Raw genomic sequence first — 25,785 nt, 5'->3', positions numbered from 1 at the left:
GTAAATCATTCATTCTAATATATGTGGGCTTATGATCCATAGTTCTTCGTGTTGGGCTAAACCCATGGAGCAACCCATGGATACTCCATGGAGGTTTTAACCCATGGAGCATGAAGAATATGGAAAGACATGGGTTACATGGAGTAACCCTAATAGCCACAATATATAAGGACCCCGTAGCTCAAGAAATTGGCACTAGTGTGTGTACACATGAGGGTTGGCCGATTTGAGCATAGGAACCTTTTCTCTCAAGTTATTCCAAGATGTTGGTGATGTTGTGTGAACCATTTGAGGTGTCACACTTGAGGTATTAGGCTCTTAAGCTCCATGGAATCAAGCTAAATGAAAAGTTATGTCTTCTAACTTGTTTATATTACCCAAGTATCAATGATTGTATGCTAGTTACGGTAATACCTTGGAAAGTTCAAGTTTGCATGTATAATAGAGAAAACATAGATCCAAGGTATTTAGGGTTGCATGTACACCATAAGAGTGTTAGAATTCTCAAAACGCTTCAGTAAGTGGTTCCCAAAATACCAATACATGTTTATTATGTGATATGATATGATTATGTGATTCGCATGATAGATTAGAGATAAGGATCTAGGAAAGATGCCTTGATATGTTATATGAGCTTGTAGAATTTCATGCTAGAACTGATCAGCCAGTGGTAGGATAGCCTGTTTAGGTTATGCTTGATTATATGAGCCTTTAATTATATGCTAGTATAGATTCCTGATAAGAGGATGGAATTGCTTGTTTGGTTAGATTTTCCATTTGTCTGAATGTTGCTTGCTTTGTGCTTTGTGGGACTTCGAGTAACAGGAGTTAGCTACTAGATGTATACGTTAAGTCACATGTGACCAGGGTTGAATAATCTCAGAGTGCTAGATTTGACCATATTGCGCAGCTCTCGTTTGAGTCTAACCTTTGTAGGGACGAGTCCTTTACTCGAAGGATTATCCGAGCCTCGTCACATGTGTTGGTATTCATGTAGTGGTTAATTGGCATTATGAAGAGTCTTTCAGCAGCTGAGGACTGGGTTTGGGATTGGAGATTTCCCTAGGGTAAGCCTAGGATGAGATTAGTGTTGGGAGCAATAGTAGTAGTGAAAAGGATTTGGTGAAGTCGAGGAAATTCTTGAGGAAAGTATGGATAGATTTGGAAGGTAGTAGGGGCCCATACTACTGAAAGTAGAGGATCCGTACTCAAATCAAAGAGGGCCAAGATAGAACCAGGAAACTGGTAGTATATGAGACCTCCTGAAGTTATGTATGACCCTGACGGTTATGTTATTTGTTTCAGAATGGTGATGATTACGTGTCATGGAGGAGGAGGTTCAGGATCGGGATCATGATCAGGATCGGGTTCGGGATCAGGTGCCGAGCCAGTTGATGAGAGGTTACGTAAGTTCATTGCTTCTGAGATCACTAGAGGCATCCTTGAGTCGACCCTGGTGATTTTTGGATCGATCAAGGAGCGGATTATTGAGCTGATAGAGGATCGCCTCAAGGCGTTTAGGAGTGACTGGGCGGCTAGCCAGTCAGGGGCGTGAACACTGTCCTTTAAGAACTTCAGAGGATGCGGCGTGCCAGACTTCCACGGGGTGAAGGACCCATTGTTGCTAGGAGATGGATTGCAGACATGGAGTCTGCTCAGTTGACTAGCTTCTGCCCTGAGGGGTCGAAGGTTCGATATGATGCAGGGTGTTTGAGGGATAGGGATAGAGACTGGTGGGAGTCAGTTGGTGATTCCTTGGGAGCCTCGTGTTGGGTTTTGAGCATTCTAACACTCCTATGGTGTACATGCAACCCTATAAACCTTGGATCTATGTTTTCTCTATTATACATGCAAATATTAACTATTCCAAGGTTTCATCCTAACTAGCATATTATGAAGCACCTATACTACAAAGTTCTAGTTAGATGACATACCTTTTGATGTAGCTTGATGTCTTCAAGCTTTAAGAGCTTAGCCCCAATAGTGTGGAAGCCTCAAATGAAATCACAAATCACCAAAACACCTTGGAAGAACTTGAGAGAATATGTATGCACACTAAAATCGGCCCACTCTTATTTTCACACACCTGTACCAATTTTGTGAGCCAAGGACCCCTTTATATATTATGGAGGATTAGGGTTACATCCATGTAAACCCTAATACCCGTGACCTTTCATTTACATGGACCATCCATGAAAGCTTAGCCCAACCTAAATGAACTTGGCCCATTCCATATATATAAGAGTCCATATTTAATTAGTTCTTTTTGATCACTTAATTAATTCTAAATTAATTCTTGATCAATACTAATTAAATAATATGATTCCATATTAATATATTAGAACTTATAATATATTAATATAAATCATAAATATACTATTCTCAAAAGACTATCCATATAAATTGTGCCGGTGAAGTGCAACCCAAATGGACCATGTCGGGTCGGGTCAAGTACATACCAAATATAGTTATGGACTTAGACATTAATCCAACAGTCTCCCACTTGGATAAGTCTAAAACTATTATTGAGTATGACTTCAAAACCTAACTGGAAATCGTAGCTCTTAAAACCGCTGTCGAACTCTGACCTTGTCAATGACTTGTCCATTAGATAAGGGATCATATATTCCTCCATTCTAGATATCATATGGACTGAGACATGGATTATAATCATTCTCTCTGTCCATTTGTTGTTTCCCGATTTTCGATTTATGATAACTGACTGATTGAACAAATCAAATCAGTCCTGGCTTGGCCAAGCACTCACATGTGTCATCGCTAAATCATCGAGGGGCCCACAGATATCGCTTTTATCCCGAAGGTAAAAGGAATGGATAAACTTCGACTCATATGGCTTGTTCTACTACTTGTTGAATCATACACAAAGGCACGTTTTATAACATCGAGTTACCAATGCGTTTTCGTGCAATCAATGTATAACCAACTCATAGTAACAACTCATATCTCTAGGTTTTAAGAATATAAGATAGTATCGTCTCATGATCACTCGTGATAAAATCCATGAAGTGATTCAAATGAGCGTGGGTTGAATCCAATACTCAGAACTTATGAGCACTCATGAGTGTTGTAGCACCACTTTGTCCACCAACTTGGACCTCTCCAAACCAACCCATGACAGTCTTGATTCATATCTACTTCCAACATATGACCGACTGTGGATGGTTTGAATAACTTAATCATTCAGGAAGAGCGACTTAGTTATTCTGGAAGTCAAAACATGCAAAGTGAAACACAAGAATAAATGAATCAAATATGGTATCAAACCCTATGAATATAAATAAACACTTTTATTTATCACCATACTGATTACTCATTATTCATTGTTTCGGTTTTATCAACTTTATACTTGAATTAAAAACACTAGTTGTCCCATGCTCCAAGCATGTACACTATGTTTTTCTTAAACAATAGCTTTGCCATACACCAAGTATGCACTCTATGTTTGTCTATGATCCTTACTTTGTGAAATAAACCAATTGAACATAATTTCAATGATTCTAATTTCACACTCCCAAATCCTTATCGAAAAATGTGAGAATTTCAAATTCCTATCATTTATCGAAATCTGTTTAGATTTTAAACTTATATGCACTGACCCTCCTGTAATGAATATGTACAAAGTCACAAAGACTTGTCAACAGTCATTATAAGGTATTCCAATGGAGATCAACTCCATGGAAACTAAGTCTCATATTCAAAGTACATTGCTTTGGACATGCTTCTTGCATTAAGTTTTCTAATCTTACACAGATAACTTCCACCTATGGAGATAACTCCATATTCTCATTTTGACTATCACTTCTGAATAAGAGATGCCTCTTTTCAGAATATGTCAATATGGTCCTTCCAAAATTAGCACTATACTTCCAACTGTCCCTCAACAACCAATCTTTGGTAAACCTCAGATTGTCCTCGACAATTGCTTAATCATTTTAGTCATATCCAATTCTAGACCTTTTCCCTTCTTAATGCCTCTGGGCATTTGGAAAAATTTAGAAATGACAAATATTATAGCACATGCAATCGATCCTGTACCCAAAGCAAATGGTACACGATTCATGATGTCTCACATAAAGACATGATTGTAGACCAGTCTTTTGCTACAATATTTTTATTTGCCATGTTTTCAAAATTTGACTATGAAGAGGGATGCTGTAATCATAATCGAATTTTGAGAACGCAATATATAGAATTTCCTTAAGTTGAACCAATCCAACATGAAATTCATATATATATATATATATTCTTGACTAAAGATGATTAAGGTCTCAATCTAAGCCTTTAGAACTGAAATGAAGTATATCCTCTCCCTTAATTATAGCAAAACAACTTTTTCAATCCCTGTAGCCTCACGAATTGAAACTTTTGTTTTCTATAATTAACATTGCTAACTTGCAACACTAACAATAATTATCATGCTCCCACTAACATGATGATTATTAGCATAACACTTATGCTCCCACTAGCTTTGACATGTACTCAGAAATCAGCTAGACTTCTAGAAATCAATACTTTATTGACTTTCTTACCAAAGTTCAGATTTCTGATACGAGATGCTTTGATAAAACTTTATCAAAATCATACACCTTTCCTTAGATAGCATGCATGTGTGTCTAAACAATTTCAGAACTATGAAAAGGGATGTCGTAATCATAGTCTCAATTGTTTAGACCTTTTGCCATCTGCTTCAAATCTACTTGGTGGAAGTGTTTCCTCACCATCATTTTCATGAATCGGAGAGAAACCTTATGACCCTTAGATTTTATGGTGTATGTGTTCTTATCCATGTGAATCGTCAAAACCATAGTCACAAGACAAGGATAATGACAAATCCAAACTCATATGGACTGAACTTATGCAATCTTAACTTCTTGCCACCTGGCAGTACAGGGCCTGCCATTGCTTCCAAGTTGTGATGCAACCAATTGAGAACTTTCAGAACTCCTATGCAAAGCCAACTTTAACTGGAATGGGCACAGAATATGTCAACACGATAAGTTATAAACCTCAAGTCGTGTGCTAGTGAAGAACCTCAGGTTTTATTCTTGATTAGTTCTTGAAATTCTTTTTAGGATCTTTAAGACTCCCACTATCCTCTTGACATATAAGACTATCTTGCCAAATATTCAAGAGATAGTGCGGATTCTTTATCAAGACAAACACTTCACACAATTGGCCTTAGTTGGTCTTTGTTTTATCCAAAACATCACAACTTACCAATTTCAAATGTACAAGAGTATGACTCAAGTTACAATCTTGGAGTATGACTCTAAGATTTGTTTTGGAACGAAGTATGACTCATCTTCCTGATCTAACCAGTTCTTGAAATTCTTTTTAGGATCTTTAAGACTCCCACTATCCTCTTGACATATAAGACTATCTTGCCAAATATTCAAGAGATAGTGCGGATTCTTTATCAAGACAAACACTTCACACAATTGGCCTTAGTTGGTCTTTGTTTTATCCAAAACATCACAACTTACCAATTTCAAATGTACAAGAGTATGACACTTTTACTCTTACATTTGACAAGTGTTTTAAACCTTTCTTTAAGATATGTCACTCAAGTTACAATCTTGGAGTATGACTCTAAGATTTGTTTTGGAACGAAGTATGACTCATCTTCCTGATCTAACCATTTCAACAATTCATGACTCCTCTTCTTAGTCATAAGAATGGACTAAGATGACCTTTAGAGGACTAATTGTGATATGATTTCTAAATCATTAAGATGATCACAAACATGATACTAAAGTACTCTCCCATCTTTTCAGATTTGAGAAACTTTTATCTTTCTGCCTAATTTGATTCTTCCCATTCGTTCTGCCATACATTGAGACTTTTCCAATGTTTCAGAATTATACTTAAACTTGTAAGTATAACCATATTTACTAAACTTTAGTAAATCAAATAGTCTTAACGAGCTTTGTGGTGGACATGACCAGTGCACAAGAATGTGTACTCGATCCCTTTAGTCATTCACTTGACTCACACATCCATGTGAACAAGTAATTAGTCTTGATTTTCCAATGCTTGAAAGTTCTCATTCATCATACTATTCAACTTGCATGATTCCAAGTTTCGGTCCAATTGAAACTTGGGCGATGAGGAACTTTCCTGATTTGGCAAATTTAGACACTACCACAAATGAGTGTTCAACATCTGGACATAGAAAGAGAAAGCAATCAGTGGGTATCAGTGAAGTGACCAGCACTGGGAGTGGCTGGAGAAGTAGATACATCGAAGGGTATGTCTTTCACAGAGAAAGGAAAGGTTGTTGTTTTTAGGAAGCTGCATCAGGAAGGCCAGTGAACGCACAAGAGGAAAGGGTAAACCCCTAGCCCATAGGATGTTCAACTTAAGTAATCGAGGAGTACCAAAAGGATTGTCAGTTGGTTGAGAGTTGTGTTTCCAGGATCGTTGGTGATTAGACTGCTATTGAGGTTCTTTTCTTTGAGGACTAGTTGAGCTGAGTGATCGGCCAGAAGGTCGATAGAAGCGGTCCTTCGAGAATCGGATACAGCAGGTGATGTATGCATCGGGCAGGAATGTTGTGAGCAGATTGCAGGATAGTTGGCCGTAGTGGACTTCGAGGACGAAGTCTAGTTTAAGAGGGGGAGAGTTGTAACACCATGTTCTAAAAGTATCCATTTATGGATTTCAGAGGCCAATGCTAGGGGGTTTTGGTCTTTTATGGGTCTTGAGTTTTTATTCGGGAGGTTTTGGGTCGGGGTGTGTCGTTAGAAGCGTAGGGCTTCTCGCCACCTTTTCATGGATATAAAGTTCGTCGTAAACGGACTTGGAATGAAGGAGTTTTGACATTTTGAAGTTATTGGCAGAAATGGCCCCTAATGGAAATAAATGGCAAGGAGGGACCATTGATGCAAGGTGGTAAGCGCTCGAGTACGCCCAGCGTAGGCTGGGGTACGCCCAGCGTATAAAGGAAAATGATCGCGGGTGTAGAGGGGCGTACGCCCATCGTACGCTCAGAGTTCCCAAACCCTAACTTTTAGGGTGAGCTACTATATAAAGAACATAATGGCTCAAACCCTAGCCTCCTTATCAGCCTCCCAACCCCAGAGAAACCCTAGAACGTCTCATCTCTTCATCCTTGGGTGATTTTGACTTCAAGAAGCTCATTTTGGTGGTGTAAGCTTGGAAGAAGAAAAGATGAAGTTGGAAAGGAAGAACTTGGGAGGTTGGAGCTCATAGATCTGGAATCACATCATCATTTGGAACTCCTTGGAGGTATAAAGTTCATAACTTTACTTAAGGGTGCTTAGATCTAGTGAGGTTTAGTGTTGAAGTAATTTTGGTCCAAAATGTGGAAGCTTTATACCCTAAATCCGATTTCCAGGCCAATGGTTGCCACCCTTGGTGCTAAATGATTCTCTAGGTCAGAAAGTTGACACCTTGATGGTCTTAATGGATTCATGCAAGAGATAAGACCATCTTCATGGAAGTAATACATCATTTTTGGAGTTTGAGCTTGTTTGGGCCAAGTAAAGTCACCAAGTCAGTGACTTTATGGATTAGGACGTGGAAAAGGACCAGGATCTGTGATTGTAACTTCTGAAGTGGAGTATTAAGCACTTAATGGGAAAAGGACTTATCAGGAGGTTTACGCTGAGCGTACGTGCAGGTACGCCCAGCGTACGCGCCCCTTACCTAGTACGCTTAGCGTACGTGAATGTACGCCCCGCGTAATCTGTCAGTTTGGGCTTTGCATTATTGGGCCTCGGTTTGGGCCATGCTTTGGGTTTTTGGGCCTTAGTGGGCCATCAGAAGACAGATAATATGGGTCAAGGAAATGTTTGGGCTTAGGGTGAGGCCATTAGAGGGATTGGGCCCAATTTAGCAAATTGGGCCATTAGTGGGCTTAGGAAGCTCACCTAGTGTTGGGCCTTAGTTATGGACCAAGTTGCCTAGGGGTAGAATGGTCATTCTATCCTATGAAGGGTTGATGAATTAGACGTAGTGATATTTAGACATTGGTAGTTCGGGAAGCCGAAGGGTCAGCAGTTCGGAAATTGCCAGTTAGCAGCCAGAGGAGTATCATGAGGGTTCAGCTATGCGAGGTGAGTCTCCTCACTCTGTGTATGGGTCTACGGCCACAATGCCGACCCATTTAGTTTATGTATGGTAGGAAGACCCGGGGGTTAGCCCTAGGCACTATGTATAAAAGACCAGGAGGTAGCTCCTGGCACCCAGTATGTTATTATGTATGACAGGAAGACCCGGGGGTTAGCCCTAGGCAATATGTATGAAAGACCAGGAGGTGGCTCCTAGAACACTGTATGCTCATTAGCTGAGTATAGTAGTATGTATGCTAGTTGTCTTTGTGATACTTGCATGGAAGACCAGGAGGCGACTCTTGGCACTTGTCTATAAGACCCAGGCGGTGCCCCCCGGCTTGGCAAAAAGACTACATGGCGGCCCGTGGCATAACAGTAAGACTATGTGTGGCCCATAACACCTTATTTGATATATGATTGATATGTATGGCTCACAGTATGTATGACATGTATGACCCAATTGATATGTTTGGTATGTGGTATTTGGGGAACTCACTAAGCTTCGTGCTTACGACTTTCAGCTTTTGTTTCAGGTACTCATGTTTTCAAAGGAAGGAGCTCGGGACGATCGCAGCGCATCACACTATGATTTCCGCATTATATGATCTTTGGGATTAGAACTCTGATATTTGTTTAAATGGGATGTTTTCAATGTCTGAAACAAAGTTATTAAATGCTTTTCTTATATTAAAAATGGAAATTTTTGTCTCGAATTTTGGGATGTTACAAATCTGCTCAGGTTCACAGTGTGAATAATAGTAAATCAAATTCACAATGTGAATAAATCCATTTGTTGTTTTACAAACTAATTTATGAGTAATGAAAACGTTAAAATATTATCAAACTACATGGAATATATTTTGATTCATATGTAAATTTCACTAAGTTAATTTCCGAATGATCAAAGAGTTGAAATAGCAAGTCAAATTCACATTGTGAATGTTACAAATTGAAATATTACAGTTTAAATTCACAACGTGAATCTGAACTAATCAAGTTTTTTTTTATATCGGTGTTGATGTATTGTTTATTAATAGAGTACAAAATATTAATATTTTTGGTATGATTATTTTTTTTTTGATAAAAATAAACTTAAATATTGAAAAAAATAACAAAATGAAGTGAGTTTTTTTCGAAAAAAAAAAGTTCGTTGTTTATATATCAACATGGATCTCTGTGGAAAGAGGACGAAAAATCGTGAAGAATTGTATATTCGGTTTTTTTTTTCGATAAAATATGTGGCCTAAAAAAATTTAAACGAAAAAAATGTGAGTTTTTTTGGTAAGGATATGTATTTTTTGGTATAATCTGGTGTGTGTGCGTCCAATGTACAAGTGTACATCTATTACTTGACCGTTGATTATTATGATTTTCAACGCTCACGATTAGTCACAATCGAGTTATATTTGTAAACAAGAAACTAGATAGTTTTTTATTAAATTATTGGTTGGGTTGGATTCTTTATACAAGATGATTTTAAAACTTTTTATTACATGTTGTATTTAGGAACGAGTTTAATAAGACTTAAAGTGGGACTTATGATATACCTAGAATTTCAAATTTATTATACAAAAAAGAATAAGGGCCATACAAGAAAAATAAGTGTTCAAATTAACCGGTAGTTAATTGGTCAAATCCAAAAAAAAATTGCAAAATGTCGAAAATTATAATTTTGATTCAAAAAGTTTTGGATTATCGCCACCGGTCTAAAATTTTGATTTTGTTGCGAGTTTGGTTTAATTTAATTTGAATATAATGATTATTTAGTCATTATTTTTTTTTTCTTTTTTAGTTTTTTTTTAAATTTATCTGATTAAAATAAAAATAAAATACTCTCTCTCTCTCTCTCTCTCTCTCTCTCTCTCTCTCTCTCTCTCTCTCTCTCTCTCTCTCTCTCTCTCTCTCTCTCTCTCTCTCTCTCTCTCTCTCTCTCTCTCTCTCTCTCTCTCTCTCTCTCTCTCTCTCTCTTATTTTGAAAGTGTATTGGATGAAAATGATGAAGATCCAAATAGACAAAACTACAAATTTAGTCCTTGTGGTTTACAAAAATCTTTGGATAAGGTCCAAAAAGTTTTAAACTTGCATGACAGGTTTAAAATCAAGGGTTTTCTGGGTTTTTGGTCCTGATACACTTGAAAAGTCTATTTTACCCTTGTCATTTCTTTTTTCTATTTTCTTTATTTATTTTGGTATTTAAATAATTAAAAACAAAAAATAAAAAGTAAAATCTCACCCAACCCCCTCTCTCTCTCTCTCTCTCTCTCCCAACACCCAAGAACACCTTCATAATCTCAAGAACATATCTTCATAATCTCAAGAACACTCAAGAACATATTCATGAACTTAAGAATATCTTCCACAACCACCACCCTTTGACCACCATCCGCCACCACCACCACCCTTTGACCACCGTCTGCCTCCACCACCGTCCGCCACCACCTTATTCTACCACTACCACTGTCTGCCACCTCCATATATTACTCCATCATTACCCATAATCTCCTTCCTCTCCATCGTTCACCTCCTCCGACAACCTCTTTTCAACCATCTCCGGCAACCGTTCGCCTCTGAACAGGACCATTGTTCACCTCCAACAAACATCACGGTTCACCTCCGCCAACAACAATCAATCACGACATCCACCACCATTGTTGAAATCTAATTCTAACCTCAAATAAAAACCAAGAGCTTAAACTTAAAATCTAATCCGCAACTCAAATTCTAACTTAAATCTAAGCATGATAACTGAAATTAAAAAGAATCTACCACCTGACTTCAAATCCCACCTTGATTTACACGATTAAAATAATAATAGGCTAGTTGAATCTATTAGAATTTTGAAACCCAGATGATGAAGGTTCAGACCTAGATACTTTGAAGGTTGAACCATGAAGTTGATCAAGGAAACAACGTTCCAGGGATCAGGACCATCGATCTGATATTCAGAGATCAACGAGGAGGAGAATGATGAAAATTGTCGTTGCTTCCTGCGATTGATTTATCCCAAATGATGGCGGCGGTGCCGTTAGATTTAGGGTTCTGGTAGCATCTCCGGTATTGGGGTGGAAGGCAATTTTGATGAAGGTATTATCATCAAGTTTGGTTTCATTTGATGCAGATGATAGTCCCAATGTGTGGATTTTTCTATGGAGGTAGATGTGAAGAAACACTAGAGAAGATGAAGTTGGTGATTGGGTTGTGGGTGATCTGGAGAGAGAGAGAGAGAGAGAGAGAGAGAGAGAGAGAGAGAGAGAGAGAGAGAGAGAGAGAGAGAGAGAGAGAGAGAGATTTTAGTTTTTTTAATTATTTAAATACCAAATTAAAATAAAGAAAATAGAAAAAAGAAATGAAAAGGGTAAAATCGACTTTTCAAGTGTATCAGGGACCAAAAACCCAGAAAAACCTTGATTTTGGACGTGTCATGCAAGTTAAAAACTTTTTGGATCCTATCCAAATATTTTTGTAAACCACAAGGACTAAGTTTGCAGTTTTGTCATCCAAATATTACCCAAAATGAAAAGTTTGTACCTATGATATTAGTTAAAACTTTTTTGGACCAAACTTACCAGTTGTGAAATAAATATGGTTAGTTTAAAATTATAAAAATGAACATTCTTGCAGTTTTGTCAAATAAATATGGACCAAATTTGTTTTAAAATTTTAAAGGTTAGTTTAAAATTATAAAAATGAAAAATAAGACGTGAGGTGACACTAGATGTATAGCACAGGTACTATTCATCAAGTTGCTTTTAAGTATAGTTATATAATTCATATAGAATAATTTTAGGACCTATCTTTCAAAGTGTCGCATATCGACATGGTAGAAAATAGGGATGAGCATTTGGACCGGGAAACCGGAACCGAAACCGAATAGAACTGATCGGGCCGGAACCGGGACGATATTCTTGTGGATTTTTGGAACCGGCAAAAACCGATAGAACCGGCAAAAACCGTAACCGTATGTTGCTATTTTTTGAAGACCGGTTCCAACATTCAAGACACGGCAAGAACTGGTAGGAACCGGGAACCGGTAGAACCAACGGTCCGGTTCAGTTCTTAAATTCGGCCGACTTCGATTCTCGGGCCGGTTCCAGCCGGGTCGGTTCCTTTACTCATCCCTAGTAGAAAACAAGTCTATTATATCTTATATCAAGCGAGTTGGTGTTATTAGAGCAACTCTAACTATACTTTATTTATCATCATTTTTAGTGTTTTGGAGGCTAAAAATTCTCCAATCAATCTTCAAATTTAATATAATTTTTGTGTTGGCTACCTTTTAATACCAAATATGATGACCAAATATAGAGACCTCCAAAAAACACCATTTTAGAGGTTGGGTGGAGTTGAATCACTATTTTGATATTAAACAATTATTATTTTTATGTTATGTGGTTGGAGAAGCTCTTAGTCGTAAGCTGTTAAACAAAAAAAAATGATATACAATCAATTCATAATTTGTTTAAAATCCTTGAGTCAATTGGTATTGTGCAAGTAGTAACGAGTCCGAGTTTTAGGTACAAAAGTTATATTTCTTAAAAAAAACAATATTTTTTACGGACTTAACCTTTCCGTTCAACCGTTTTTTACTAAAAGGTACGGTTTTTTTCAGGTTTAATTGCAACCAACACTTTATCGTTTGTAAATCGATGACCTGATTGGTTTTTGGTTGAATTGGCCCGTCAAGTGTTTTGTTGTGTATGACCAATTTACCACAAGTATTGTTGGTTCTTTTATTTTTATCAATTAATTTTAACTAGGGACCCATATGATTTTCTGTTATAGATTTGCAGCTATGAACTATACTTAAATTTTTAAAAACAAATTGTATTAATTTTGGGGCTAAATTAAAAAAAATATATTATTTTTATTTGTTTATGTTACAAAACCCTTAAAATGGTTTTTTTTTTTTTTAATTTTTTATAAACGATTCTCTTAATTATTTAATTAATAAACACAAATATATGGTGTGTGTAAAAGACAAGGCACCTACAACACAAAATGAAGGTGCTTTATTTATTTATTATATAGGAAACGACCATTGTATACAAGGTCTTACTTACACCATTAGTATGTCCATTCCGGAGGTAAAAGCAATTCTATTGGGATTTCATCAAATTCATTACCCTCTTCTTTCACCCCAAAACGCTTCTCTTCATCTTGCTTCATCTGTCCAACATACATGCCTATAATATATAATATATAGAACATTAGAGGAAAGATTAAAAAAGGAATGCAAAAACAAATGGTAAATAGCTGTTCCACAAATTTTTACCATGTTGTTACACACTTATTTTTATTTGATTCACCTACTTGATACATAATTTAAATAAGGTATTAGAGATTACGTATCAATAGATAAATGTTTATATGTATATTTTCGAAAGACGACACGATAAATTTTTTTACAAGCAAAAACAAATTAGGTAAAAATGGGTCATTACAAAAATTGTCAGCCCTATGGTCTTGTTTGCAACGGCACAATAATACAAAATTTCGTTCGTTAAGGAGTTACAAAATATATGAATACATATGTGGGTGAGCATTTTGTGGTTTGTAATGATTTTTTTTGCACCGGAACTATTGAGACATATCGGGTGTCGGTGCCGGTTTTTTGGTTCTTGGACCGGTTAGATCGATACACATTAATTGTGTATGATACAAGTGTTGAAGTGGTAACAAAAGTTAGTTTTTTGATGCTAAAGTTAATATTTTTAAGGATAATAGTATTACGAAGCTTAAAACAAATACATAAGGTTTTGAAAAACTTATGAATTGATCTCATGCATTTTTTAAAATTTCACATAATACACATAAAAACTGAAAAACTGAAGGAAAAGGCCTCGAAGCCAGATGGTTTTTCGTTTAAATTCATCAAAAGACATTGGGATCTACTAACGGGAGTTATCTTCAATGTTGTTAACATTTTAAGAAATATGGTAAGATGGAGAGAGGATGTAACTCGTCTTTTATTACTTTAGTCCCTAAAGTAAAAGACCCTTTCAAACTTGGCGATTATAGGCCAATTAGCCTAATCGGATGCCTGTACAAGATTATTGTCAAATCTCATGATATTCGTCTCAAGAAGATCATAGCTAAATGCATTAATGAGGTGTAATCGACCTTTGTGGAAGATCAGAATATTCTTGATGTCCCTCTGGTAGTTAATGAACTGTGATCCTGGGAAAAAAAATCAATAAAGACACTTCTCCTTTTCAAAGTTGATTTTGACAAGATGTTTGATTATATTAATTGGGAATAACTCGATTCGACACTTCCCTCTGGTAGTTAATGAATTGTGATCCTGGGAAAAAAAATCAATAAAGACACTTCTCATTTTCAAAGTTGATTTTGACAAGATGTTTGATTATATTAATTGAGAATAAATCGCTTCGACACTTGAACATATGGGTTTCGGGAGAAAATAGAGATTATGGAATATGGATAAACGGATGTTTGAAATCTGCTAGAGCCTCAATTCCAGTCAACGGATCCGCAACGGAAGAGTTCTCTATGGGTAAAGGTGTCAGGCAAAGTGACCATTTTTCACCATTTCTTTTTTAAATTGCAATGGAAGGGCTAAATATAGTAATGCAGTCAGCAGGTGAAAATGGATATTTTAATGGGGTAAAAATTCCACATGGAGGAACGACTATTTCACACTTGTTTTATGCGGATGTCGCTCTCTTTATTGGAGAATGGTGTAGAGAAAACATAAAGAACCTTGCCTGAATTCTTAGATGCTTTCATGTCACATCTTGTTTAAAAGTTGACCTTCATAAGCCTCGTGTCTTTGGTATTGGGGCGAATATGCGAGAAGTCTCGGGATGGGCAATATCTCTTGGTTGTGATTTGGAAAATCTCCCTTTCACCTATCTTGGCGTTCTGGTGGGGGCAAATATGAACCTAAAAAGATATTGGAAACCAATAATCGATAGATTTCACTCAAAACTCTTAACATGGAAGGCTAAGACTCTATCATTTGGTGGGCGAGTAACACTTATAAAGGCTGCTTTGGGAAATCTTTCCACACATTTTTTCTCTCTTTTTGTGGCTCCAATGTGGGTCACAAACGAACTTGAGAAAATACAAAGAAAATTCTTACGGGGCAGAGGGGAGACTAAAAGTAAATTCTTAGAGCGTTGAACATAACACTGATTGTGAAATGGTGGTCCCGTCTTAGATCAAACTAGAACTCGATTTGGGCAAAAAGTCTTTATTGGTATCCACAATCTAAAGAACAAGCATGCAGAGTGTATGTAAAAAATCTATTGCAAGGGTTTGGAATAATGTAGCAGGGATTGCATTGAATCTTCAAAAATTGAGCATTGAGATAAAGGATGTCATCACAAAAAAGGTGTATGCTGGGAACGATACCTTATTTTGCCAGGATTGGTGGATTGCACCTGGACCTCTGAAGGATGTTTTCCAATATTTATACAATGTCGAGAGAAAAAAAAAGATATCCAATATTGAAGAATGAATTCGAATAGGAGGTTATATATGGGACCGGACTGCAAACTGGTTACCTGTGGAGCATGATTCAGAGCTTAAATCGTTCTTTCTTGTTATCAATTCGTTCCAACCTTGCTTGAGAAGAGATGAATGGAAATGTAATATCTCCCCTGATGGAATTTATCATGTTGACATCCTTCGTAGGAGAATCGAATACCCGGTTGCTGATCACTATTTTTTATGGGACTCTTTGGTGGTTATGGAAGGCGATATGTGATTGTGTGTTCAAACAAATTCGACCTCCACCTTTCAAGACTGCTGATAATATAAAATCACTTGTTTTCACGTGGATCAAACATCAGAGATCGAATTGCTCTTATAATTGGAATGTGTGGTGTATTTCCCCTTTCATTTGTCTCTAAAATTTGTTTTATTTTACCGTCTATTTTATAGTCTCTTACTTGGCTAGCCGCTTGTTAGGCGTGATTCTTTTAATATATTTGTTGGTTAAAAATAATCTTATTATTCTAAATTTACTTAAAAGCATATATTATTATCCTTTTTAATAAAAGTTTAGTCAAAATTTATCCGTATAAAAATAAAAGTGTTACCAAAAAAGTTTATATGTAGCATTAATTCCGGCTTATACATTTTTTTATTTATTTTCTTCAACTGATAATTTATCATGTGATTATTAACAAAAAAAAAATATAATAAAATTATATCAATTTCATGAGATAATATCATGACTTCGACCTCCTAAAATACACCATCAAGTACATGCAACTTTTATTCCAAAAATAATTATAAAAAAAAAACCATCGAAAATAAGGTTTTTGTGAGCACTAGTAGTTGAGATTTTGGGGATGATTATAAACTTGCATTTTCACATTTTAAAATCACAAAAGAAATTGATATGAAAGAATTATAATATATCATTGTTAATTTACAAGAACTGGATTAATTAGATTCATTAGTAAAATTGAATAATTTAAGAAAAAACCATATAATTAAGTTTTATTATTTAAGGTAATATATCTTTATTATAAGAAAAGAATATGTTTATTTTTCTTTTGTCATATGTCACCTTATTAGGGCTTCTAATTAATGTCATATAACTTGTCAACCTATTCAAAATTTAAATTTTTCACTCTAATTACATTAAATTAATAACATTAGAAAAAAAATTAAAATAAATTAATACATATTATAAGTTATTATATTTTCATGTATTTATTTAAATCAAAGAATATAATTTTATATAACTAAATTTTTTTAATTAATAATTTATTTAAAATATTTGATTAATAGTTTTGAGTTTTACTATGAAAATTTAATTAATTTTGTAATCGTGGTTTCCACAGATTATAAACTAGTATTAAAATAAAATTCTCTCTCTCTCTCTCTCTCTCTATGTGTGTGTGTGTGTGTGGAAACGTATACATTTTGGAGTATTTGTTAGGACATTAGGTATAATTTTAGGAGTTTTTAGTTTTTAGTGATTTTAACTTTTTTGTTTTTATGTAATTCTATATTATTAATATATTGTAATTATTTTTTTTTTCAAACATTTGTACATAATAAAAAATTTACGACTTTCAACTATCAACTACTTGTTTCCGGTTAATTTTGTCAATCATATTCAAACAATTTCTTAGTCTCACTCGAAAGGTGTTGGTTTTGTATTGCCTGTCAAAGCTCTCATGTTCAAGCTCGACAAATAGTTGTTCGGTTATGTTTAGATGCTTTTGGGAATTAGAAGTTCGAGTACACTTAACATGTTTGCCAAGACTCTAGATGGATATTGCGAGTTCATTGTGACTCTTATGCCTAGTCCATGGATAATAGTGTAAATAATTATAGATAAAGTGGATATGACTTTGACCATTGTGATACGCATAAGGGAATTGCTCTTTTACTTTTGTTTCTTTTTGTTAATAATTGTTATTCCATTTCAATGTTGTCTTTCATACTCTCATATCTACCATTGAAGACAAAATAAGAAATTTCTATTTTGCCCATTGTTGTTTGTCTTTATCAACTATAATGTCTTCCTTAATTCGTGGTTATGCTACCAGATGTGCATACAAGGTCGGTGGGTGTGCAACGGGAAAAGTGCGAGGGAAAAGTTTTCCCACCCAGAAACACCATACCGTGGGTGAGGGAAAATGGGTGAGAGACAATAGCGGATTTAGTATGTTAGTAGTGGGGTGCATGCACCCCACTTAAAGTAGCCCAGCACATATATTATATATAAATGATGCTGCTAATAAGGCACTCTTTAGACACTCCATTAACACATTTATAAAAAATCAATCTATAACTAACTACTTATAATCGGTTTTTTCGGAAAACAATATAATTTCAACCAATAAAATATTTCAAAAATTAATTAGGGTGTCTATATGGTAAAATAAGGTGTCTTTTTAGTCAACACTTATAATGAAGAAAATAAATATAAAGTTATAGTTTTGCCCCACTTAAAATAGCATATTTTTAGAGTTTCTTTTGATCATATTCATTTTTACTTTTCTTTTACATAGTTATTTATCATTTTGTAGAAAAAAATCTCAAAAGGAAGCAACAAATATGTATATGATTACTTTTTTTTTTAAATTTTATTTAACAATTCATGGTAAAACATTAAATATTATGGTACTTTATTATTTTTATTTATTGTATTTTATTTACTATATAATATTAATAATATAATGGACATCGGTAAAACTTCGATCTGGATCCGCCACTGGTGAGGGAAAAGAGTGAGCGGAGTCAATCCCTTACTCTTTCTCCTCGTGTGATTGGTCAATATTTTTTTTCAGCTTTTATAATATTTATTAAATTATATATCTAATAAAAAATATATCAAAATTCATGGTTTTTAATTCCTAAAAAATAGTATAATATTTGTATGAAATATATATTTTTTTAAATAAAAAAAGTGAAAAATTCTTCCCATACACACATTGGGTTTTGGTGAAGGAAAGAAATGTAAGAGAAATACTGACGTGACAGACAAAAGGTGAGAGATCATTCCCACACACACCCTTAACAAGTTTCTTTCGGTTATAAAATAAATTTCCAAAATGTAACGTATAATATGACGAATATACGTGTTATAAAGTAAATTTCCTAAATGTAACGTATAATATGACGAATATACGTATTGTAACGTATAATATGACGAATATAAACCATAATATACTATATATTGATAGTGACATAATGGACCATCAAAATTTGAAAAAGCAAGATTTTTTTGTTTAAAAAAAACTTGGTTCAAAATACATATTTCTGGGATGTTGAAAGAAATATTTGTTCCTATTATATTTCAGGGATGTTGAAAGAAACATTTTGGGGATGTTCAAAATAAGGCTATGTTCGGTAGAGTAGCATAAAAACTAGTTGTTAGCTGAAAAACTAGCTAATAGCTGAAAAACTAGTTGTTAACTGAAAAGTTAGGTGTTAGCTTATAAACTAAGTGACAAAAAATGACGTTTGGTAAAAACTAATTGATAATATATTAGAAGAATATGTTTTAATAATTAGTTTATGGTATATTTGGAATTTTTTCAAAAAGCTTCTGAAAAATCAATCTAAGTAGCTTTTTAAAAAACTAGCTTATCAGCTACTTTTTTGTTTTGACAAACATTATAATTTAAAAAAAAACTCGAAAAATAAACACGCAAAACACAGCCTAAATAAATGTAGCTGCAAATCTTTTTACATTACAATATTTACTTAAAAAACATGAATATTTGTAAAAAAAAAATAGTTGTGTTATAATCCAACTAAAAAAATATATGTTAATTTTGTCATGTGTAGTTGCTTTTTATAATTTTGCAAGTATAAATTAAATATTGGAAAGTTAGAAACAATAAAAGTAGTTATTAGTTTTACTTAATTTCAAATGTAAATTTTAAAACAAATTGAAATTACTTTATTATTATTTTTATATTATATTATTTTGCCGATTCATAAAAAAATAAAAAAATAAAAAAATAAATCACCTTAACTTATACTAAGAATACAATATTCAGTTATTAACCTTCAAAAATCAAAATTAGTTTTTTAAAACGTGCAAGCCAATTCATTCCCTTTCTCTTCGAAATCGCGTTTTTTTTTTCTTGAATTTTTTTTATAATAAATTAAATAAACTTAAAAGTTAACTGCATTTGTAATAAAACTTACTTGCATTGGTTTTGCAATCATCAACTTTAGTGACACCGATCCTCTTTTGATACGCAGGTAAGAACACTCCGGTCCCGGCGCTTGTTTCCATCGGCGGAAACCACTTTCCGATCGCCGGATTCACAAAACCACCCTCACATGCTTTCTTTAGTACGTCAATCTGAAACCCAAAAAGCCAAAACAACAAAAGGAAGATGAAAATTTAATTTTCGGAAGAAAAAAACAAAGAAAGTTGGCACGCAAAATGATAAAGATATACCTGCAAATGAGCCGGATTGAGGGCTTCAAAGAGTTGCAGCGGCCGAGCTATGGTGTTCTCTTTCGTAGACCGGCAACCAACACCTCCACAACCGTCACCAATTCCGCCGTGAAAACGGAAGTAAGCTTTTGCACCGCCGCGACCCCACATGCCGAAACGCTGGTTGATTAAGAAACAAATTGATCAAAAGCCATGCAAAGAAGAATAAGAGGAAATCTTGTAATCTCAGAAATTTATCGTACCAGATTGGTGGTGGTGGGTGGTGGTTTAGCAAAATTGTTGATGGGTTGGTGACGGTGGAGGGGAGGATGTTCCCCAGGGCCGTTAATGGCGGAATGATCGGGGTAGTAGCTGCGGCGGTTGAAAGGAGAAGGTGATTGGGTGTAGTCATTTTGATCGGAGAAGTGGCGGAGCCACGGTTGTTTGTTGCGGTTGTCGGAGAGCTGATCGGACATTTTTTGGGCAATTTTGGGTGGTGAAAGCACGCGGAGTTCATTTTATAGGAGAGAGCCGAAGTCAAGTGTGTGATTAAGGTGATTACAGTGGGATTGAGGAAGTCACGTGATTGATGACTCACTTGCCACGTTGGAAACTTGTTGAAACTTGTGGGCCCTTCTCACTTGCTTCACCTATGACATGTAGCTTTAGGGACAAATAAAAAGTTTATATACAAACTAAAACTAGAAAATAGATACCATTATATATTCTAAAAGAATAAAAAGGAGAAGGATATATAATGAAAAATAATTGGTTTATAATCGGTGTATTTTTGGGTTTTAGACATTGGTAATAATAGTTTTGTAGGTCGGCAGGTTTAACTTCTCTATAAAAAATAGATTATAAAATATCCTTGGAATTTACGGAAAATCTTTTTTTTTTTTTTTTTTTTTGAGATTAAACTTACACAAAATAAATTTGTATGTTGAGAGGTTTGATCCCTATGCAGTGTCGGTCCTAATTTATCTTAGTCTCGGTCCAAACACAAAAAAATGAATATATATATATATATATATATATATATATATATATATATATATATATATATAAGTTATTATATTCTAATTAATTATTGTGTGGATGTTGGAATGAATATGTGCCAATCATTTTACTTATTTTAAAAAATTGATAAATACATACACACATATATATACATATACACACACACATATATATATATATATATATATATATATATATATATATATATTAATGATAATTAAAAAAATATCACCTAATTTAATTCTAATGGTATTTTAGTCAATTGACAAAAATTTAAAAAAGAAAATTGCAGATTTTTAGGAATAATTAATTCTCTAAACTTTAAAAATCTGATTTTTTGGATAATAAATATATTAATTCGGATATTCTAAAAAAATGTGTTAATATCAATAATTAAATTCTGACAGAATATTATAAACATACATTATCAAAATTAAGTAATTTTTAATGAATATAAATTTTATATGAAAAGCCAGAATTTTAATATCTTAATATCACTAATTACATTCATTCTTAACAAATGCAACTATGAACATACATAAATGACATTTATTCTGAAAGAATATAATTAATAAAGGTTAACAATTACATTTATTCTTTAAGAATAAACATTGAAATCTAGTAAAACACTAATATATTCTGATAGAATATATTTTGCTTATCATTCTGACAAAAAAATGCTAATCTATTCTGAACGAATATTGTTGCATTACTTTCCATTCTTCACTAGGCTATAAAACAAGTTTTCATTCTTCACCAATCTTCTTTTTCTTTACTTGATGTTATTTCTTTCAGAATTTATTGTTTCATAGGAATTTATAACCTTGTTTCAGCAATGTCTGTACACTCCAAGAACAATTTGAAACAATGCTAAAATTCTTCATAATTTGTACCTTGGAAAATAACAAGATATAGAATTATTATTATTCAGTAGTATTGATATAAACTGTAGTCACAGTGAAAACATCTTTAAAATATATGAAAGAAAAATCAAAGAAACATACCAAGAGCTTCATGACTTGACATAGTTAAGATATGTTGAGCATAGAAGGTGTTGAAAACTTGTTTCATCACATGAAAAGCTATCAACAGGGGACAATTGTGACCCATCACTAGAAATAACTGTAAAAAGTATACATGAAAATCTTAAATTCAGGAAACAGTATTATAGTAATATGAATATCAATCCTGGAAGCATTAATCTAGTAGAACAAGTGCGAAAAAGAAAACATCTTACGGGAGAAGGAAGAAAAAACAAAGAAAACAATAATCTGAAACTGATTCTTCTCATTGATGAACTTGATCTTCTTGTAACAAGAAACTAATCGGTATAAACTTACTGAACGACAGGTTCACAAATGGGGTCAAAAGCAGCAAAGATGATGATTGCCTGTGTATTCTTCTCATTGATGAACTTGGTCTTCTAGTAACAAGAAACCAATCGGTATAAACAACGACTCATAACCATAAATCTAAAATCTTCCCTGGATTGATTCTAATACTTGTTGTTCATATGTACCATGTTCCATAAACCAATCGGTATACTGTCAAAAAGAGTTCCCCTGCAATTAAAAGCTATGCATTTCATGATACCATGTTCCAGATACTCTTCTATCACTTCTGGGAAATCCCCTGCAACGGATCTTTACCCCAAAAAAACAATAAACCGATAAAACACAAAACCCACAAACTCCTTATGCTAGAAGAGAAGGGAGTAACAATAATTATACGTCTTTTACTTTTCAAAACTCTAAAAAGAAATAAAAAAACACAGACAACTTATTGAATAAAATTGAGATAGGAAGTTCTTTGTTGATTTAATAGAATAAGATTGGAATTTCTTTGTTGATTTAATATCATACTTTGATTTTGGGGAAACAAAGAGGTATCTGGAGGATTCGAACCAAAAGAAAATTCGGAAAATCAAGTTCATACGCCTATGTTATGGATACCCAGGAGAAGGGTAAGGCAACTGTGGGCAATGCACTGATTGTTCGGGAGTACCCAGATGTATTCCCAAAGAATTTGCCTAGAGTCCTCCAGAGAGGCAGGTGGAGTTTCAGATTGACTTGGTTCCTGGTGCGACTCCAATAGCCAAGGCACCTTATCGATTGGAACTTCCAGAGATACAGGAGTTGTCTAGACAGCTACAAGAGCAATTAGACAAGGGATTTATCCGACCGAGTAGTTCGCCATAGGGAGTGTCGATCTTGTTGGTGAGGAAGAAGGATGGGTCGCATCGGATGTGTATCGACTACCGGGAGCTGAATAAGCTAACGGTGAAGAACCGTTACCCACTCCCAAGGATTGACGATTTTTTTGACCAACTTCAGGGTGCATCTTGGTTTTCCAAGATTGATCAGCGTTCAGTTTATCATCATATGAGGGTGAGAGAGGATGATACGCAGAAGACGGCTTTCCGGACTCATTATGGTCATTACGAGTTCGTGGTGATGCCCTTCGGGCTCACCAGTCCTCCAGCCACATTCATGGATCTCATGAATCGGGTGTGTAGGCCTATGTTGGATGGGTCTGTGATTGTGTTTATCGATGACATCCTGGTCTATTCCAAGACCCAGGAGCAGCATGAGGAGCACCTGAGGGAGATATTGGAGACTCTGAGGAGGGGGAGATTTTATGCGAAGTTCTCAAAGTGTGAGTTCTGGTTGCACGAGGTACAGTTCTCGGGGCACCTTGTCAACCAGAACGGTATTATGGTCGATCCGGCCAAGGTCAAGGCGGTGATGAGGTGGGAAGTTCCAAGGTCTCCATTTGAGATTTGGAGTTTCCTTGGTTTGGCGGGTTATTATCGGAGATTTATTTAAGATTTCTCCAAGACAGCGGTTCCTTTGACTCGGTTGACGAAGAAGACCGTCACATTTCGTTGGGGGCCTGAGCGGCAGGCAACTTTTAAGACCTTGAGACAGAGATTGTGTAAGGCGTTGATTCTGACCCTGCCGGAGGGTATTGAGGATTTTATGGTATATTGTGACGCGTCTATCACAGGTTTAGGAGCAGTGTTGATGCAACGGGGTCATGTGATCGCTTATGCTTCGAGGCAGTTGAAGCCTTATGAGTCGAATTACCCTACGTACGACTTGAAGTTGGGGGATATGGTGTTTGCCCTCAAGATTTGGCGACATTACCTCTATGGGGTCCGCTATACTATCTATACGGATCAAAAGAGCCTGAGGTATTTGATGGATCAACCAAATCTGAATATGAGGTAGCGTAGATGGTTGGATGTGGTGAAGGAGTATGATTGTGAGATTCTTAATAACCGGGGGAAGGCCAACGTGGTGACCGATGCTCTCAACCGTATGGTGGTCGTATCTCTGATCAGGGATGCGTGTTTGAGGATGATACTGATTACCCCACTTTTAGAGCAAATTCAAGAGGCTCATGTTGAGGCTATGAAGGAAGAGCACCGGAAGAGTGAGCTTATAGTGGGACAGGTGGCTTCCTTCGATTATGATAGTCGAAGATTATTGACCCTTCACCGGAGAGTGTGGGTTCCATATTGGGGTGGTGTGCATCAACTATTGACGGATGAGGCGCACAAGTCGAGATTTTCTATTCATACTGGGGTGACAAAGATGTATAAGGATCTCTGGCCCAACTATTGGTGGTCATGCATGAAGCAAGATATGGCCTAATATGTGACAACCGTCAAATTCAAGTCAAAGTCAAACAAGTCAAACCGGTCGAATTTAATTAGTGCTTGTATGTTAAAAGTTATTCTATGTATAAAAATGTGCATTTGTATGTCAAATCTCTCTAAGTATGTGAAATCTCTCCAAGTATGTGAAATCTCTCCCAAATCTCTCTAAGTATGTGAAATCTCTCCAAGTATGTGAAATCTCTCCCAAATCTCTCTCAACTTTTTATAGTCATCCCGACCCTGAACTTGGCCAAAAACCGCTTGAAACGGTGAGTTATATCGAAAAACAGCTAAATAGGGCCGAAACCCCTCTTAGGAACCGAACCTCTTAGGGTCGAACCCTTCTAATAGGACCGAACCCTCTCGGGGCCGAACCTCCTGTCAGAACCGAACTTGTCAGAAGCCATCTCGGACCGAAGCTCAGCAGACCGAACCCGGACTTCGGCCTATTTCGCCTTCGCTTGCGAGACCGTCGGACCGAAACTCCTCTCGGTTCTCATCAACAGCCGAACACTCCCTTCGGTTCTAAACACCAGGGACCGAACCTCCGGCCCAGACTTTGGATGTTCGCAACTTTTTCTCGGTTTTCGACCACGACTTCGTTTTAAGCCCGTTTTTCATGATTTTAACGTGGGATTTTCACCCAAATCCATATTTTACCATTTTTAACCCCCAGAACTCTTATTTTAATTATTTTTCAAGGATTTATTTATTTAAAATGGTTTAGATTATCAAGTGGGTCAAGTGTGCCCACTTGCCCTCCATGTGTCATCCTCTCATTTGTCACCTTATCCACATCACACAAACCAAGGCACACATCACTTCAAACTCACAAGTTGCTCCAGCAACCTTCTATATAAAGAAATCCCTGGAGGATTTCTTGATTTACTTGCTCATTTCAAACATACACACACCTCTCATACCACCTCAAGAAATCTTCTTTCTCTCTACTTCCCACCACCTTGTGCAAGTGTTCTTGAGTTGCTACTGCACTTTTTGGTAAGTATTGCATCTAAACTCAAGTGTTATTCCATAATTTCATAACACTCTTGGATCATTGACTCATATCTTAACGCCAAAAATTGTTCTTAGGATCATCCAAGTCTTCATGTGTTCATCAAGTGCTC

The 25,785-nt window shown here is 35.5% G+C and overlaps 1 protein-coding gene across 1 annotated transcript; it reads right to left on the bottom strand.

Moving 5' to 3' along the window:
- Window positions 1-13,108: 13,108 nt before the first annotated feature.
- LOC145106070 (uncharacterized) lies at window positions 13,109-20,453 on the bottom strand. Its single transcript, XM_079043119.1, has 4 exons — window positions 20,241-20,453; window positions 19,999-20,157; window positions 19,740-19,899; window positions 13,109-13,279 (listed from the first exon to the last, which is right to left on the bottom strand). Exons 1-4 carry the CDS (start codon window positions 20,451-20,453, stop codon window positions 13,161-13,163), a joined length of 651 nt encoding a protein of 216 aa, XP_078899245.1. The 3' UTR covers window positions 13,109-13,160.
- Between the last annotated feature and the right edge of the window lie 5,332 nt (window positions 20,454-25,785).

The sequence above is a fragment of the Lactuca virosa genome, chromosome 1 (genome assembly GCF_052849685.1).
Source record: "Lactuca virosa cultivar CGN04683 chromosome 1, Lactuca_virosa_CGN04683_v6, whole genome shotgun sequence".
Taxonomy (NCBI): Eukaryota; Viridiplantae; Streptophyta; class Magnoliopsida; order Asterales; family Asteraceae; genus Lactuca; species Lactuca virosa.
Note: the sequence above shows the minus strand (reverse complement) of the source record. Positions and strands in the feature narration are given on the sequence as shown.